General features: G+C 44.7%; 1 protein-coding gene across 2 annotated transcripts in view; it reads right to left on the reverse strand.

Annotated features, from left to right (window-relative positions):
* The window catches only part of RNF17 (ring finger protein 17), a 218,453-nt gene extending 214,620 nt beyond the window's left edge, over positions 1-3,833 (reverse strand). For both annotated transcript variants that reach the window (XM_089775614.1, XM_089775613.1), the window contains exons 1-2: positions 3,602-3,833; positions 755-864 (exon numbers count right to left, since the gene is read on the reverse strand). In XM_089775614.1, coding sequence (XP_089631740.1) covers positions 755-864; positions 3,602-3,692 — 201 coding nt within the window. In that variant the 5' untranslated portion in view covers positions 3,693-3,833. The remainder of the gene's footprint in view (positions 1-754; positions 865-3,601) is intronic.
* Between the last annotated feature and the right edge of the window lie 16,206 nt (positions 3,834-20,039).

Below are 20,039 nucleotides of genomic sequence, written 5' to 3' on the forward strand. Positions count from 1 at the left end.
ACATACATGAAGCACAAAGTTCCTGATGTAGGCTCTTAGCTATGGTGACCATATTTTCTGAACCAAAAATAGGGACACATTAGTCATACCCCCTGAGACTGCTAGCCATGCCCCTGAACCATTAAGCCCTGCCTACTCATCCCAAGAAGTCCCACTTCTGTGGCTAGTACTTCCAGGTCAAGATGAACACATGACCAGAAGTAAAACGTGTCATGTGACCCATGTAAGAACTCCTCCCACCATCCTCTACCAATAGGGATGGGTTTGGGGATTATAGGAGCCCCCCCCCCCCCGCAACTATATTACAATTGCATTAATCCAGGCTCCAGACCTAGTATCTCAGGACAATACAGCACTAGGGGTCCAAATCTTGATTCAAGATGAGATCAAAGATTTGAGACCTATTACTTTGCAGCGTAGCTGCAGCCCCATTTGACTCAGGGCCTGGGAATTATCCAGAACTATCCCACAATTTCATGGAACAACTTCCTTAATCCTCTTAATGAATGATGCTTACCAGTTCCAATTACCTGGTAAATCAGAGGGGGCTGGAGAGGGTCCGCTGCAGACAGGGATTGCTCTTGTCTGGAGCAGCCCCCTCTTATCTGTGGAGAATCCAGGGCCGCAGGCAGATACTGCGCCAGTGTCCAGAGCAGTCTTTCTCTGTGGGGAGTCCAGCTTCCTTTCATTGCTTAATTAAAATTGCAAATAATTCTACAAAGGTCCTTGACCTGTTTGTGGTACAAACACTTACCTCACAGTCAAGACATACTATTATATTTGACTTTCGTGTTACTGACAAACACAATTCACAGAAGGTATGTCCACACCGTAATGTATGATGAGTTCCTGATGCAATCAAGTCTATAAGTAAAAATTAGCAAAATCCAGATTTACTGCTTGACCAATATTAAATATAGTAAGTCACTTTTTTGAAGTACACTTTTGAAAAAGCATTGGTCTGCTGATGAAGTAATCCAGCAGCATTTTCAGGATAACCATATACAGGCAGTCCCCGAGTTACGCGGATCCGACTTACGTCGGATCCACAGTTACGAACGGGGCCCATCTCCCTGGTCTCCAGCAGACCAGGGAGAGGAAGCAAAGCGGCGGAGCACACGGGAGACGGGGAGCAAAGCAGACCAGGGAGATGGGGAGCAAAGCAGAGCAAAGCCGCAGAGCACGCGGGCAGCGGACAGCCCAGACGCGTCTGGGCTGTCTGCTGCCTGCGTGTTCCGCCGCTTTGCTCCCCGTCCCCCTAGTCTGCAGACCAGGGAGATGGGGAGCAAAGCAGAGCAAAGCCGCAGAGCACGCGGGCCCTCTGCCCCCGTGCTCCACGGCTTTGCTCCGGATGCCTGTGGTACAGCAGCTGGGGCGCTGCCGGTTGGTCCCGTAGCGCCGCTCTGGGCGCTACGGGACCAACCCGGCAGCACCCCAGCTGCTCTGCCCCAGGCGTCCTGATTCAGCCACTGCTGGTCAGTTTCAGCAGCAGCTGAATCAGGAAGCCTGGGGCAGAGCAGCTTGAGTGCTGCTGGGTTGGTCCAGTAGCGCCGAGGAGCGGCAGCGCTACTGGACCAACCCAGCAGCACCCCAGCTGCTCTGCCCCAGGCGTCCCCAAGTCAGCCGCTGCTGAAACTGACCAGTGGCTGACTACAGGAAGCCCCTGCCCCGGGCTTCCTGGAATCAGCCGCTGATCAGTTTCAGCAGCAGCTGACTTGGGGATGCCTGGGGTTCTTAAGTTGAATCTGTACGTAAGTCGGAACTGGCGTCCAGATTCAGCCGCTGTTGAAACTGATCAGTTTCAGCAGCGGCTGAATCTGGACGCCAGTTCCGACTTACATACAGATTCAACTTAAGAACAAACCTACAGTCCTTATCTTGTACGTAACCCGGGGACTGCCTAATCACAGAGAGAAAAGGGTGGGGATGTTAATATCTTTTATTGGATTAACAACTGTGGTCAAAGACACAAACATTCAAGATAATACATAACTCTTCTTCAGGTCTCTCTATTAGTTTTAGTTTCAGTGTGGACCAACATAGGTGCAACAACACTGCACACAACTTTACAGTTTCAGGCTATTGTCGAGAGAGTACCTTTTATTTTTATAAGCTTTAAGAAAAAGCCTGGTACACAGAAAGATCTGTGCCTCCCATAGCCTAGCACTAACAGCAGTTTCTTCATAGTTGCATTTTTTCCCCCGTGGCTCAACAGAAGCTACAAATAAAACTAACTTGACTCCAGACAGTTGTTCTGAAGTATGAATGATCACTGGATTGTACTGAAAGGAAATTTTACAAATACAAGGATATTTCAAAGGAAAAGTAGCAATGATTATAATACAGGCATTAAAAGTATCTAGTCAGCCATACGCTTGTAAAAATTACTAATTTAAACTAACTAATCAGACACAAGACAACTTTATACCAACATAAGAAGTTTGTTCCCACAAACTTCAGCTAACTCAGCATAAAATCATTCTAGTAATTAAACTGGCACACAAAAGTTTGTTTATAATTTAGGTCTAAAACATTACTCCTGTGTGCTCAGAATAGTTTTAGACTTTTAATCTACAAGGGTTCCTTTCTGGAGAGGCTACCAACCCCTTCCCTTTTAACATAAAAAGCCCATTTTAATGCAAAATGTTAAACTACATTGATTGGAAAAGCCTCACCGTATGAATGGCTAGAGTGTTTGTTCACAAAGTAGTTACATCCAGTGCTTTAAGCTAGGTATCACACATTTTCTCCTGTACCACTGCATTTGGACATGAATGGCACTCACATAACAAAGTGAGGCATTTTAAAGCTGCCTACCATAAATCATCACCACAAATTGGTACACCCATTCTAAACAGAAAAAATTAAACAAGGAATAGTCTAGCAACACTTTAGAGACTAACAAAAAATGTTGATGGTATCATGGGCTTTCCTGGGCACAACCCACTTCTTCATCTGAAAGCGCAGGATAACATCTATATGTTTTGTTCATCTCTAAGGTGCTGCTAGACTATTTGTTGGTCTTTTAAGTTTTTCCAGTTTCAGACTAACATGAAACCCTCTGAAACCATTGTAAGTACTGAGCACATCCGCATTTAGTCTCATATCTACCAACTCCAGGTTTTGTTTCTTTTCATTGGACCTTCATCCCTTTACACCCTCGTCCGATACTGGTCTCAGTGTGGCCGGGGGCAGAAGGGCCAGTCTCTCAGGGTAAGTGGGAGCCGCCCATTCACAAGGCGCAAGCCGGATCACGCAGCCCTCCCACAGCAGCACACGTCACCAGCAAAAGCGGGTGCGGACTATTAACGGCTCAGAGGGGGAGGGACATGCCAGGCCACGAGCAGGGGCACTTTCCCGAGCCTTCCACAGCACCGCTTCCCTGGGCGGGGCTGGCATCACGGGGACGCGAGAGTCGCGGACCAAGCAAGGGGCGGCCCAGCGCCTCGCGGTTAAAGGGGGGTGTCTCTCAGGGCCCCGCGGCCGGGACTGGGCAGGCTGGATGGCGCTACACCAGGGACTCCAGCGCAGACTAGAGAGGCAGAGGCGAGTGGGGAGCCGGGGGGACCCGGCTGCGGGGAGAAGCGCCCGCAGTGCTCACCTCGGAAGACAGTTGCTCCGCATCGCGAGCAGCCCACACACAGCAGCCCCCGGGGCTGTCGCTTGTGGGAATCATCCGACGCCGCAGCCATCGCGCCTTCCCGCCTCCAGCACGCGAAGCCGTCGTGCAACCGCCCGCTCAGCACTGCGCGCGCCTCAGCTACCAGCCAATAGGAGCCGCCCTCCCTTCGCCCAGCCAGTCAGCGCGCGGCAGACGGAGCGGGCGTGGCGAGGCCTCCTCCCTGTTTCTAGGCAAGGAGCGGCCAAGTGGCTCTGGGGAAGTACTGGGATCCGGTTACTCAGCAGACTTGGGCATGGCTAGCAGTGGAACCTGGACTCCTGAGTTTCCACCCGGTCGGTGCCCGGCTGCCTGGATCACACTGCAGTGAGACTTCTGAGGCTCCGGGCTAAAGCTGTCACTTTGGAGTCACTGTGGATAGTTCTCTAAAAACATCTGCTCAGTGTGCAGGGGCAGTCAAAAAAGCAAATATTATGTTAGGAATCATTAAAAAAGGGATAGAGAATAAGTCAAAAATGTTGTGTCCTCTCCCTCTGGAACATCTGGTACTGGCCACTGTTGGCAGACAGGATACTGGGCTGGATAGACCGTTGGTCTGATCCAGTATGGCTGTTCTTATGTCCGTATGTTCATCCATTAGTACATTCCTCCTCAAAAGCCTGATTTGAGGGTGGGGGCGGGGGGGGGGGGCAGTTTGGTGACATTTTAAAATTTCAACCAAGACTTATAGATAGTTTCCTACATCGTTGACTGGAACCATTTTAAACATGTAATTTGCTATTTAAAGAGCATGTAACTGTTCATTGCTAAGCGAATGTTGATTTGTATAATGTAGATTTAAAAAGGCTTTTTAAACTGTAGCCACAAGATGGTAGCATAGATTAACTATTGTTAGGTTCTCTCACTATCTTCACTGCAAAGAGAAGATGTGATTGTAGCAGCATGGGTAGCCATATTCATGTTAGCTTTATGCACACCAGCTAACAGAAGTGGTATTATAGGGGTCTATCAACATGAGTATGTAGCCAGAGTTCCTGTCAGACTGGTTACCCAGAATGCAAGCACATGGCACTGTATCTTCATTATAATTGTTACCTGTGCTAGGCTCATTTACTTTTCACTGAAGACATATCCCATCTAATATAAATCCTACTTGCTTCTAGTCACATGAGTAATGCCACTGGCTTCATCAACCTTTTTTATACTGGAAAGTGTGCTGTGTTACAAGTAAGTGAAATACAGTGTAGTCCTTAGTAGGGACATGGTGGTCATAGTTAACCATAGTAAATAAGTTGGTATTTTCGAGAGACCACATGATTTCAGCATGTGATTAATAACAACCTAGAACACTTAAACCTTGTTCTTTCAAATATTTCCTTTAGTCCTCCTCTCCATCATCCTGTTTTTTCATATCAAGAACTATATTCACAATTTAGTGCCTGAATGCATGAAACTGGTAACAGATTATGTAGATGCATCTGTTTGTGTTGAAAAGTGTGTACTTTAAGGTCACCTTCATCTAAAATATACTTGTTAGAGCATTCTATTTCAAATTAATCCCATGGATTGGCATGCATGTGATAGGGCAATAAGATCTAGTGGTCAGCCCTCCCTGTTGCATGGCCATTTAACAGTCTGAAAGGTCTAATTATATATACAAGGACCTGAGAAATGTTACTGTTTCTTAAAGGGTCAGAGGCCAGGAACTTAGAAGCTTTCCTCTTCCTTCAACTGGGAATGAGCAAGGAGAACGGGACAAGCAAAAAGGAAGTGAGGTAGGACTCACCTGTGGTGCTATACCTGACTGAAAGGGGTACACCAAGGTGCAGGGCCACGCCCAGGAATAGAACCTGGGTGAACTCCATTCCATCACAGTCCAATCAAAATTATTGGTGAAAATGTGAATTCCATAGGTTTCTTCTTTGTTATGAATACATTTCCTGTTAACATTAGTGAGAGTTGTACATATCTAAAGAAGATAGTACCACTTATCCTGCAAGATCAGATGGTCTCATACTTAAATAGAATACTGTCCAACTAGTGCGAGGAAAATTGTGCTAACACTACAGAAATGACTGTTCAAAAGGTGTAACAGGTACAAGCTTAGAGTATGACTACACCAGAGGTGGGCAATAATTTTTAAAAGGGGACCACTTTAGAAATTTATGAAGTGGCTCTGGACCACGCCTACAGTAATTCCCCCAGGTCGCATCCCCTGAGGGTCATGTCCCCTTTTCTGCTGCAGCAAAGCCCCTCTCCCTGGGAGCCCGGTAGGCAAGAGCTGCTGGTTCCTCCCAAGGATCCAGGCCAGCAGGTGCCGGCCCAGAAAGGAGGCTTCGCTACAACCTCTGCAGTATAAAGCTGAGCTTTATACTACAGAGCCCACAGCATGTGTAACTACTGATATTTTTAGTGGTTACAGAGTTACCATATTACATTATTTTTAACATCCCTAGTCCTACCTTCAGTGGAGGTGGAAAGCATTTGATTTGTCCTATTTCTAACAGCTCTTAACACATTTGAAGATTGTTATAAGCAGGGCTCGCTGAACCGTGGCGAGCCCTGCTCGCCAGCTGCGCTGTCTGGCAATCACCCGAACCCAGCTCTTCCGGGTTACAATCTACTTGTCCCAGGCGAGTAGATTGTATTATTTGTCGAGCCCTGGTTATAAGGTTCTCTCCCTCCCTCCCCCCAGTCATTTTTCCCAGTTGGGTCCAGCAGTGCTGCCAGGGCAAGCACTTTAAAGTTGCTGCCCCTTATGCCCACCTTAGTGAGCAGCCTGGGACAGGGGGAGAGTGGAAGAAAGGCAGCAACATTAAAGCCACTTCTTACTGGTATTCCATACAAGCCCACTTCCACTTCTGACACTGAAAGAAAGATTTTCACAACTCACAGACACTGCTGGGTTTCTAATTTAATTTAATGTTTTTGGGAAAAGAGCAAGGCACCATCCATGGGTAGCTCTATAGAAATGTCTGCCCAGTGCGAAACTGCTGTCAAAAAGCAAATGAGATGATTATCTCTTTTTTAATATAGACTGAGAACAAACCAGAAAATATTTTAATTCACATTGCCTCAAAGACTACATTCAAATGTTACTGCCTTTATTCATCTTGAAAAGCCAGTCAAAGGGAGATGCCTTTGTGGGCAAAGGCTTGGGAAAAATCACTGCACTCTAGAATGCAAGGAGTCTCTCTCTGCAATTGTGGTAGTGCAATTAGTGCTAAAGGTAGGTACTGATTATCAGAGCTGGCTGTGGCATCAGCTAATACTATCCAAAGGGAAGGTGCAGTGCGCTTGCTACCCTTATGTACCTATGTTTAGTAAAGTCACAGTCTTCCCCTAGCTTGTTCCAAGTAAATACAACTGCATTCCATATTCCACTAGCTAAATACCGCAATTTGGCTCAGTATTTTAAAATGTTTTATTTTGGTTCCATGACTATGTTACTAATATTATTTTCACTTTTAATAATCTAAAGTATTAAATTATTTATATTTCATTGTTTAAAACATGCATTCCTTTTACCTTGACTTGTGATTATAAACTTGTGAATTAGCTTTTGTTTCTAGTTAATTAATTTAAAAATACTGTTTTGTTTGGAATATTAAAAAGCTATGAAAATGTTTCATAATTTGAAGCTCTGTAAAAGTTTAGAGTTTTTTATTAACTGGGACTAAATCTAATCTGACATGGTCCCTTTAATTAAAAAAACCTCAGAACAAACTAATACAGTTGGATAATGGCCTCATTATTAGTCAATGAGCTAGTAGAAATTTTATGAAAATGGAATAGAGCCATCCTTCCAATGTTTCAGGAATGGCTCTAACTGGCTTTCATCATAATAATAAAGTATTATGACAATATCCACACTCCCAATCAGAATTGTGTTTTGCAATTTACAAGCACTTGCTCTCTGTTAACTGCTGGATTGAAGGGAAGGAGTGTTCTGTGCCATCACTCACAGCACATTGTTCTGAACAGGGTCACGTGATGTTTCTGGGTTTCTCATTTCTTGCTTCCCTCAGAAGTGGAAGCCAATACCATAAGAACATAAGAACAGCCATACTGGATCAGACCCAAGGTCCATCTAGCCCAGTATCCTGTCTGCTGACAATGGCCAATACCAGACACCCCAGAGGGAGGTATCACAACAGGTAATCCCTCACATGATCCCTCCCCTGTCACCCATCTCCAGAGAAACAGAGGCTAGGGATACCATTCCTACCCATCCTGTCTAATAGTCATTAATGGATCTTACCTGCATAAATTTATCTTGTTCTTTTTTGAACCCTGTTAAAGTTCTAGCATTCACTACATCCTTTAGCAAGGCGTTCCACAGGTTGACTATGTGCTGAGTAAAGAAAAACTTCCTTTTGTTTCTTTTAAACCTGCTACCTATTAATTTCATTTGGTGACCCCTAGTTCTTATATTGTGGGAATAAGTAAATAACTTTTCCTTATTCACTTTTTTCGTACCAGTCATCATTTTATAGGCCTCTATCATAGCCTCTTTTCCAAGCTGAAAAGTCCAAGTCTTTTAAATCTGTCTTCATACGGGACCCGTTCCAAACCCCTAATCATTTTGTTGCCCTTTTCTGAACCTTTTTCAATGCCCAGATATCCTTTTGAGATGAGGCGACCACATCTGTACGCAGTATGTAAGATGTGAGCGTACCATCGTTTTATATAGAGGCAATAAGATATTCTCTGTCTTATTATCTATTCCCTTTTTAATGACTCCTAACATTCTATATGCTTTTTGACCTCCACTGCACAAAGTGTATGTTTTCAGAGAAACTATCATTGATCCTTCTTAATAAGCTTTTGGAGAAGATGATCAGGTTGCAAGATTTGTCATTAACCTCTCTATCTAAATTTCTCCCATTGTAATGGGGTTGACTGCCTCTTTAAAAGCTGGGGGCGAGGAGCTGGCCAGTCCTACGTAATTATCCATGCCTGCCACATCTATGATGAGGTGAGGTTTAATTAGTAGAACCAGCTGAGTACAGAGGACAGGTGTCTCCTACAAAGAATAGTGGGAAGCTACAGAGAGAGGATACTTTGAAAGAAAAGCTGGGTGTAGGTAGACTCCAGGGGCTCGTCTACACTGGCCCCTTTTCCGGAAGGGGCATGTAAATTTCACGAGTCGTAGTAGGGAAATGCGCGGGGGATTTAAATATCCCCCGCGGCATTTAAATAAAAATGTCCGCCGCTTTTCCGGCTTTTAAAAAAGCCGGAAAAGAGCGTCTACACTGGCCCCGATCCTCCGGAAAAAGTGCCCTTTTCCGGAGGGTCTTATTCCTACTTTGAAGTCTTATTCACTTTGAAGTAGGAATAAGACCCTCCGGAAAAGGGCACTTTTTCCGGAGGATCGGGGCCAGTGTAGACGCTCTTTTCCGGCTTTTTTAAAAGCCGGAAAAAAGCGGCGGACATTTTTATTTAAATGCCGCGGGGGATATTTAAATCCCCCGCGCATTTCCCTACTACGACTGGTGAAATTTACATGCCCCTTCCGGAAAAGGGGCCAGTGTAGACGTAGCCCAGGACTGTGTCTACATTGGCACCCTTTCAAGTAGGAATAAGGGATCTTCCGGAAAAGGGTTAATTTTCCGCAAGATCCCGTCTAGACTGGTGCTTTTCTCCGGCAAAATCCCGAGCCGGAAAAAAGCGGCAGCCATGTTCATGCAAATGCCGCGGGGGATATTTAAATCCCCCGCGGCATTTGCAATTCCAAAATGTCTCATTAGCATCCCTTTTACGGAAAAGGGTGCCAATGTAGACACAGCCCAGAAGAAAACCTGTAGGCTGCGTCTAGACTAGCATGATTTTGCGGAAATACTTTTAACGGAAAAGCTTTTCCGTTAAAAGTATTTCCGCAAAAGCGCGTCTAGATTGGCACAGATGCTTTTGCACAAAAAGTGCTTTTGCGCAAACGCATCCGTTGCCAGTCTAGATGCCATTTTATCCACCGGGGCTTTTTTGTGCAATTGCTTTTGCGCAAAATCTTGCCAGTCTAGACGCACCCACTAGTGTTTATTTAGCAAAAAGATAATGAAGGCCAAGAATAACTCCGGAGAGCAAATTAGGAGCAGAATCTTGATAGAATTTAAGACTTTCTGTTTTGCATATTCTATGCTGATAAATATTGCTATAGGAAATGGGGGTACTGCTGAAAAAAAAAAGTTTGTGTGTGAAATTCTTAAGGAGTTGTGAAGAACAGAAACCAAGAGAGGGTGCTTACACAGCAATTTCAGGCCAGTGAGTGGGGGCTTGGGAGATGACCTGTCCTGTGACACCCGTATAAAAAGTGTTCTAAGTGGGATGAGCACCCTATGCTGCAAAGTTTTTTTGTTTGTTTTTTTATTAAAAAAAAATGAAATAGCGAGTTGCCATAAAGCTGAGGTTCCTAGTATTACAACACCACGAAGCTATGTCTACACTGGCACGATCTCACGCAAAAGCAGCCACTCTTGCGCAAAAACTTGCTGCCTGTGTACACTAGCCGCATGTTCTTGCGCAAGTAAACTGACGTTCTAATGTATAAAATCAGGGCTGCTTGTGCCAGAACTCTGACGCTCCCGCTCAGGAATAAGCCCTCTTGCACAAGAGCTCTTCCAGAAGAGGCCAGTGTAGACAGGCAACAGGAATTCTTGCACAAGAAAGCCCTATGGTTAAAATGGCCATCAGAACTTTCTTGCGCAAGAGAGCGTCTACACTAGCATGGATGCTCTTGTGCAAAAGCACATCTCTTGTGCAAAAGCACATGCCAGTGTAGACGCTCTTTCCTGGAAGAGTTTTTGCAGAAGAACTCTTCCGCAAAGAGTTTTTGCGTGAGAATGCACCAGTGTAGACGTAGCCCAAGTGTGTGTGTTCATGCTGCTCCGAAAGGACACTTATCTCTGACCAAAATACTGCTGCAGAGTGTTTGATTTTTAATGTACCAGGTTACATTAGATGGCAGGTATGTTCAGAGTTTCCCAGATTGAATGAAATAGAATGAGAAGATTTGTTTCTGCTCTGTCAGTATTTTGGGAGCTGATCAGAAATACTGTATCTTCTAATCTTGCCCTAGTAATATTGTAGAGAAGAGTCAGTATGAGGGGCACCAGCTTTCACACAGCATCATGTTGGGCAATATTCTGCCTCAAACAGAATATTCTGTGAGACCCCTATTAATTTAACTGAGGTTGGAAGGAGTGTGAATGGGAAGAACCAGTCCAGCTCCATAACAGATTTTCTCTAGGACATTCCTTTTTCACTTGCAAGGCAAAGCTTTGAAAGCTATTTCATGTAGACTAGTAACTTGTGCAGCTTCCTTTGCTGAATCATGGATCTCACATTCTCTAAGGTTGTAGTTCCTAACAGCATAACTCATGCAGGAGCCATGTTTTCCAGAGACTCCTTGATCCTAGCAAGTGACAACTCTGTTTCTGCTCCCCTATATGGGAGTAACTTGACAAAGATGATCAAATGAGACCCAGAGAAAGTGGGTGGTGGGGTGGGGTGGGGTGGGGTGGGGAAGAGGGGAGGAAGGTAGTTGCTCTAGAAGTTTTAGCTGCTGATGATCAAGAAGTATCATCTTGCATCCATACCTGACATTTGGTTTAGCCACTCAGAAATCAGTCAGTAGGGGAGATGGATTGTATCTGTCATTGTATCTGAGATAAACTTAAAAAACAACAAATGGTCTGGTATCTAAGGAAGGGGAAGCTTATCAGCTCAGGGACTGCTGCACTCCAAGGATGCATTTGTGGCCATAAAACAGCTCTGCTACCACTCTTCAAACAGGATTCCTTCCCTTCAGATTATTTCCCTAGCTAAGTACTCTAGCAATTCTGTGGTTTGGGATTGGGCACTGTAAATGGTTGTATGCAAGTCTTAGGAAAGCTCAGAAGGAATCTATCTATCTATCTATTAGTGTGTGTCTGTCTCCGTGTCTGTCTGCGAGTCAGTTTGTTTAAGAATGCCTCCTAAATTATAGGAGTGAGGACCACAAAATTTGGTATGCAGATTCCTCTTCCATAACTTAAAGCAAGTTTGATTGTGCCAGGAAAACTGAAAGCCCTGGCAAAAGGACAGTTTTCTATAACATACAAAGAGAGGGGCTGCTCTTCCAAGCAGTGCAACATGAGAGTGGCCAGTAGGGGCTCCAAGCCTGCAGGGGAAAGCTATCCTTGTATGTCCACACTGCATTCATCTTTTGAGAGAGGAATGCAAATGCAGCTCAGTGGTTTGAGCATTGGCCTGTTAAACCCAGGGTTGTAAATTCAATCCTTGAGGAGGCCATTTAGGGATTTGGGGCAAAAATTTGTCAGGGATGGTACTTGGGTCCTGCTCTGAAGGCAGGAGACTGGACTTGATGACCTTTCAAGGTCCCTTCCAGTTCTAGGAGATAGGCAAATGAAGTGCAGATTTGAATTTCCCGTGCTTCATTTGCAAATCGCGTCTGGGTGCTATTTTGAAATACCCTATTTCGAAAAAAGAAATGCTATCTAGATGCAGTTATTTTGAAAGAAACCCCTTCTTTCGAAATTACCCTTAAACCTCATTTTATAAGGAGTAAAGGGAATTTCTAAAGAAGGGTTTTCTTTCAAAATAACCGCATTCAGATAGCGTTTCTTTTTTCGAAATAGGGTCTTTTGAAATAGCACCCGGACGCGATTATGCAAATGAAGTGTGGGAAATTCAAATCTGCACTTCATTTGCAATTTCACTCAGATGCATTTGCCTTCCTCTCTCGAAAGAGGAATGCAGTGTAGACATACCCCTGCAGAGCAGTGTTTTTCAAATTATAGGTCGTGGCCCATTATTGGGTTTTGAAATCTCAGGCACTGGGCCTCATTGCTGCAGGAGGATCAGGTTACCAGTGGGCACTGGTAAAGCAGGCTACCTGCCTGTCCTGGCACCGCAGACTGCGCTATGCCCCAGAAGCAGCCAGCAGCAGGCCCAACTCCTAGGTGGAGATGGGGAAAGTGCACAGAGTTCCGCACACTACTCCTGCCCTGAGCACTAGCTCTGCACTTGCTGCTGGTTGCTTCTAGGGGCAGCATGGCTTGCGGTGCCAGGAAGAGGTAAGCCACTCAAAGTGAGCCCTTCCTGGTCCAGCCCTGGCCCATCCCCCAAATCAGAGCCCCCTCTCAGCCCCACTCCAGAGTCCACACTCTAGTCAAATTATGTTGGGTCACAGGCATCAACAATTTTCTTCAACTGGGTCAGGAGAAAAACTGAAAGCTACTGCTCTAGCATATCTACTGGGACAGCTGTACCAATAAGGGAGTGTCCAGTGGGCCCTCCCTGCGAAGGAGACAGACCCTAGGACGGGCTGGGTGGGAGAGAGAGGTGGGAGAGGGTGATAACCCGGGTGGCCCCTGGGAACAAGCCAGGGGGTGGAGTGCACTGTGCCTGCTGCCCTTGTCTGTCCCCAAGGAGAAACAAGCAGCCACACCTACCTCAACCCCCTCCTCACCCTCTGCCCTGACTGCTGCACCCCCACCCCTTGCCCTAAGATCCTCCTTAATCCCCAACCCTCACTCATACCCTCCCTCTCCCCTAGCTCCTGTCTTGAGTTCTCCACATCCCCAAGACCCTGCCCTGACTGCTGCAACCCTCACACTTCCAGCCCCCTTCCCTAAAGGACCTGTGAAAGTCTTGGCAAGTCTTCTATTTTATTACTAATGAAGCTTCAAAGTAGTGTGCAAAAGTGTGAAAGTGCCCTCATCCTTAATCCCTTTGGCTAAACTGATAATGTTCTTACAGTAGCAGAGGTTTTTTTTTGTTTTTGTTTTTGTTTTTTAAACTAAGTCCAAATCACAGCACAAATCAGCTACAATAGGTATCCTTCTTGGTAAACTTAGCAGAGGCAAAGATTACATTATTCCCATGATTCCATCAAAAAGAGAAATACAGGACACTCAAAACACTGCCCTTTCATCCACCCCGTGCCTTCGTCTAAGAGAAGGTTGTACCATTACTTTACCTAAACTATGGTAAAATTCAGAATCCAGGACTGTCAGTCTGGCACTTTTCAAATGTACTAGAATATTTTTTTTAAATCCAGGTAAAGTCTTAACATTTCAATAAAAGCTGGCAATAAGAATATGTTTTCCTCTGATCAAATTTAATAAATTGTTTTTAACAAATTTGACCTATAGTCTTTGCACTCATATCATATTTTATTAATGTTTCAGCAGTTCTAGAAGCGCTGTTTGTAAAATCACTAACTGTTATTGAAATTACAAGCAAGTCCAATGAGAGATCTTACAAAGAACACCTAAATCAGTTCAACCAGGTTAGCTTTGACTTATTTTGTTGGTGGTTTTTATTTGTAATTACTGCTGTAGCTAACTGACAAAATCTTAAGGCAAACAATATAAAAATCCTGTGGACAAGAAAAATTAGTTTATGCGTTAATAATAAAAGATAGCATTCTCCTTCTGATAGTTCAAGTAGCAAGTTACATAAACAGTTCAGTTTCTGGTCCTTTTAAGGGGTTGTGTCTTGTCTGTTAAATATTTTATGGGAGAAAACATGATCATGAAGTCGGCAGTCTGCCTAGGATTTCAGAATGGCATGAAAATAAATAATTACAAATGATGAAAACATTTAGGATATTACATTATGATTATTTCATATCACAGACATATTTCAGGAAGAAAAATAACATTGAATAAAGTCTAATGCTACAGTAAACAAAGGGATTTAAAGACTGTGGGATATAACTGTCTGTGCTTTCCTTAAGCTAAAATATTGAATATGATTGTTTTTAAAAAAAAAACTCTCCACATAAGATCATTTTGGACATGGTAGATAATAAATAATACTTTGAGATGCTGGTTTGTAAGTTATTGTGGAAATCCAAGGAAATACAAATAATTAAATCTCATAACAGCCATACTGGGTCAGACCAATAGGTCTAGTCCAGCATCCTGTCTGATGGTGGTGTCATGCATCAGAGGGAATAAATAGAACATGGAAATTATTAAGTGATCCATCCTCTGTTTTCAAGTCCTAGTTTCTAGCAGTTGAAGGTAGAGATGTGAAAGATTATCCAGTTAACTAGTAAGCATCATCCTAAATGGGTAATACTGGTTCCAGGTAACCAGTAACTGGTGGGGGCTGGAGCAGCTGCTGTGGTCAGGGGGCTGCTCCAGCTCTGCAGGGGGCCTTCTGAAGACATGGGCTGCTGTAGTCCGGGGCAGCCTCCGTTCACTGCAGGCCTGGGCACCCCACAGACAGGGGTTGCTCCAGCATCTGGAGCATCTTCTGTCCCAGGCAGGGTCTGCTCCTGTGAAGCAGCCTCTGTCTGTGGGGAGTCTGGGCATCCTGTAGGCAAGAGCTGTTCCAGTGGGAGCTGGGAGCCAGTGGCAGCCTCAGCCCCAGCACAGGGCTGGGGGTAGGAGCCCCGCTGTCGGGGGCTGCTCGAGCCAAGCTGGAGTGGTCCTCAGCCCAGATCCTGCTTAATTGTTTAACCAGTTAATGTTTAACCTGTTAACTGATTAACCAGGATTTTACCAGTTGGAGATTAGGAACACATGAAGAATAGGGTTGTGTTTCTGATTTTTTGAGCTAATAGGTCCATCAATGACTATCTTCCATGAATTTGTTATTCTTTTTTGAACCCAGTTGTACTTTTGACCTTCACAGTATCCCCTGGCAACAAGTTTACAGGCTGAGTGTGCACTGGATGAAGTCATACTTGCTTTTGTTTGTTTTAAATTTGCATTCTCATAGAAACCTGTAAGATAAGCAGATAGTATCTCAATTTTTATGGCTTAAACTAAATCACAGAATAGTTAAGTGACTTGTCCAAGGCTAATGTGTCCACATCCACACACTAAATGACCACGGCAAAATTGAGAGCGTCTAAAATTCCTGGGATCCAGGCTTGCGCTCTCACCTTTGGGAAATGCTACCTCTCTGCATGAAGACACTATGACAATCATTTGACTCCTTAGTTATATTAATTCTTTTCTTGCAGTTTTTCAATGACTTTATATATAATGTCATGATAGTAAAGTGAAGGGCAGCCTATATAATAGGCTCAATAACCTCAGTCTACCACACAAAACTCTTTCTGTAGCATTTCAAAATATTATTGAACAGAGCAGTAACTAGAATACAATAGGGCTGTGTCTAGACTGGCAAATTTTTCCGCAAAATCATCTGCTTTTGCGGAAAAACTTGCCAACTGTCTACACTGTCCGCTTGAATTTCCCCAAAAGCACTGACGAACTCATGTAAGATCGTCAGTGCTTTTGCGGAAATACTCTGCTGCTCCCGTTCGGGCAAAAGTCTTTTTCCGAAAGACTTTTGTGCAAAAGGGCCAGTGTAGACAGCAGAGATTTCTTTTCCGCAAAAAAGATTGGCCATGGACGCTTTTCCACAAAAAGTGCTTTGCCTAAGTCTATTACAACAATAAGATTAATGTTAATGTGAACTTCATCCCAGAAAGAAAGGCTAAGTTTTATAGCTGTTGTAAAGGAAGAAATGATTGTTACAACTTGGATGGAAGAGAGAGTGAGCCAGTATGCAGGGGAGCCTGGTCCCCCCTATGTTGCTTTCCACAGAGGTGGGAGGAGGGAGCCAGTGCTCACGAAGAGTTAGTTTAAAATCAGTCTCCTCCTCCGCCTGTGCATCAGCTCCCGTGGCACCGCCTGCCTTCCCCTCGCCCATCCTGCTGTCTCAAAGGGGGAGCAGGCAGGAGCCGGTACAAGTGGGAAGCCAGTTTTTAGCCAGCTTCCCATGTGTACTGGCTCCCGGTGAGCCAACTGCCTCCCTCCACCCCTGATGCAAAGGCAGCAGGAGGTTGGAAACCTACCTCCCCCCCCATGTAAACATGTATCCTCTGAAAATTTCAGCAGATACACGTTTACACAAATAAACACATTTTAACATCCTATTGTATTTACCAGTAACCTTTCACTTGGCACTATCCTGCAGTTTACTTGGTTTCATACATTTCTGCTTTCACCTAGAAATTCAATGTGACGGGGCATCCGAGCCCTGCACTCCTGCTGAAGCGCCGCCGCCTCAGGGAGGAGGGCGAGCGGCGCGGCAGCGGCCTGACCGCATTTGCTGGCACTCCGGGCTGCTTGGACATGGGCGCAAGGAGTGCGCTCGGGGTAGGGAGAGAGGAGGCACTGGGAGCACAGCATGCCCAGCGTGCAGTATGCCCGGCGTCCGCTGCGGTGTGGCATTTAAAAATAGTGCACTGCACGATTGGGGGGGGGGAAGGAGGATAGCTGCGAGAAAGGCAGCGAAGACCAGAGGAGGGCAAGGGTGGAAGCACTGAGCAAAAGCCTCCAAGACAGGACCGCGAAGGAACTGAGGACCTGGGCAACCGACTTCGCAGGTAGCGTTCTGTAAGGTCAGCGGTGTAGGAAGTGGCCCAGGGCAGGGCCACTTTGCAAGGCCCGTGTGTTGACGTGTTACAGGTGGCAGCCCCGTCTACCAAAGGGGGCGAGTGCAGTTTTCTACCCCTCAGGGCCCTTGGTCAGCACCCAGCGGAGAGAGTGGGCCCAGGTACCCCTACCCTCCAGCACCCGGGTGTGCCAGCGGACGTTTTGTTGGCAGTGTGCCAATTGAGGCACTGCAGACGTGAATAAAGACACCCTGGGATGAGTAAGAGTGTGATGCTTGAAGAATATCGGTGTGGCCGAGGGCGCTAGGACTGCGGGTCTCAGGGTGAACCATGTGGAACACTGGTGAAACGGGTGGAGGAAAACTAAATTGTAAGGAATAGCTAAATTATAAGGATGGTTGAGGAAAACACCTTTGAGTGCCCCTCCTAGGGGTACGAGCTACAGAAAAGAGGGGGTGCGCACTCTGTTCCCCAAACGCACCCCTACACTCAGACACAAATAACTGAAGTACCTCAGTGAAGATCCTCTTGAACAAAACACGGGAGGCATGGTTTCATCCACTTTGTGGATTCTAGATTGTGTTGGGTCTTGAGCTACAGCAACCTTCAGATTCATCCTTTTCTTCTTTCAATTTTTTTTCCAAAAGAACATGATTGCAGTGTGGACTTAAGTGAAGTTTTTTCGGAAAAACAGTTGTTTTTCCAAAAAATCTCATAGTATAGACATAGCTTATGTCCTACAGGAACATGGGAGGTCCTAGATGTCAATGTCCACATTTATTATTTAGCCTGCTGTAGCTTAGCTCCCTTTAAACCAAGGGCCAGATTCCTCCCACTCCAGAGAAAATGGGCAGCTTTGGGGTTTGATTATAAATTGTAATTTGAGGAGCTGGGAAAGGCTGGTAATATGCTGACCTACAATAGCACATTTCCTAGCAGCCCTGGCTATGCCTCCTACCTGACCAGAACTTCATATCCTATAGGTGGTTCCTGACCTTTCACACTGCAGAGTGGAGGGAAGGTTGATGCCACTGTTCATCGTTGAAACCCACTGTTAGACATTCTGCCATTAGAGTCTCAAGCAGGGTCCACACCAGCTAAAGTCAAGTGTAGATTCCAGGCTGCCTTTGGGCCCATGTATATGATACATTTGAAGACGTCCTTCTTTAATTCTTGAGTGAAAAAACTCTGGCATTCTCTGAATATCTAGGGCCTTGGGTATTCTCTAAGGGAAGTGTCAAACTTATTTGACTTAAAGGCCTGAATTCCACGTTCAAGTGTGGTCCGTAGTCTGGGGCTATAAGTTCAAGGACTATCCCACAAAATGGTATACAGGCAGTCCCCGGGTTACGTACAAGATAGGGACTGTAGGTTTGTTCTTAAGTTGAATTTGTATGTAAGTCGGAACTGGTACATATTGTAGTGGAAACTCTAGCCAAACATTTCTCCAGAGCTCAGTTTTATTCTCCCACACCTCACTTCCCTCAGTCCTTTATTCTCAAGCTGAGGTGTTTGCTGAGAAAAGCCGCTCCGCGTCTCCCTGGTCTGCTGGGGGAAGCAGCTAGTGCGGGGTTGCCTCACCCCGTTTGTAAGTAGGGATCCAATGTAAGTCGGATCCATGTAACCCGGGGACTGCCTGTATACCCATTGATGTCAGTAGGAAGCTTGCGCTGGGATTAAGGAACAATATGGCTTTAGGTAGTAACATAACACTTTGTTCATTATTTTGCTGTCACATTCCATACTCAGTGAGAAAATCGCTTGTCCTTGGTCCTCTGCAGTCTCTCTCTCTCTCTCTCTCTCCTTATGATTATCTTTCTCTGTTCCCTATCTTAATGAGTCTGGCAGCATTTTATAGACTAACAAAACATGTAGATGGTATCAGGAGCTTTCGTGGGCACAGCCCACTTCTTCAGATGACCGATCACGAAAGCTCCTGATACCATCTACATGTTTTGTCAGTCTATAAAGTGCTACCAGATCATTTGTTGTTTTTTAAGTTTATCCTGTACAGACTAACTTGGCTACCCCCTGAAGTTAATGAGTCTGCTTAGTTCTTTTCTCTGCATACCTTTCCTTGCATCAGTTCCCAATTCCCAACCCAGCTGGCTTCACTCCCATCCCCTACAACCATTCCAGACATTAAACTGATTAGTGCTTAAATTAAATTGACACCAAATTGTCATAATTGTCCTTTAAAGCTGATATTCCAATCATATCAATAGGTTACTGTGGAGTTCACCTCTGAGTCATTGTTTATATTGTTAATGTCACACAAGCAGATATTACTATATTGTTCACACTCATTCCATGTATGGAAAGTTCTTTGCAGTCATGACAGCTAAATTGTTCAGATGAAAACTGAAATTCTGGAGTATCTACCTATGCCATATGGGCTGTATAAATACATCATGCTGGTCAGATCCAGCCCATGAGTTGTATGTTTGACACACCCCCTGTGTTAAGAGTTTGTACTTATAAAGATACAGCACTAGTACGGTATTAGTATAAGTAGTAACTTTGACATCATTTCATCCATATTTTATTTCAAATTTTAGAAGAGTTTCTTGAAAACCTTCTCCCTAAAAACTTCCACAAGGAACTGCCAATTAAGTGTTTTAAATAGTTTTTTTAAAAACCTACCAAATTTTATTTAAAACATTCTGGAAATTGCATTTAAATTCCAGTAGTTGTTTTTTATTCTTCTTCTTACTACTGTCACTACCAAAAACAACAGAGCTTTGCTTCTGGTAATCATCCAACTGAAGGAAAATAGTTTTCATGTAAAAGAAAAAACTGGCTGAGGATTAACTTAAGTCATACTGGATGCCATCCACTTCTTAAAAATGAGTTACCCTTATGAGCTTAATTTTTTGCAGTGTTCTTTTTCTGGCTTCAGAAGAGTGGCTTGAATGGAGAGTAAGCTAGAGAAACAATTCTGTTAGTAGGGATAGTTTGGGGTGGGCAATAACATGGCTGCCATGCAGATAAATATAGCAGTGGGGACACACCAAGAGCTAACCCTGGTGGATCGGATCCAGCCCGCAGGCCAGTATT

Source organism: Pelodiscus sinensis, chromosome 1 (assembly GCF_052426305.1).
Source record: "Pelodiscus sinensis isolate ZL-2025 chromosome 1, ASM5242630v1, whole genome shotgun sequence".
NCBI classification, from domain to species: Eukaryota; Metazoa; Chordata; order Testudines; family Trionychidae; genus Pelodiscus; species Pelodiscus sinensis.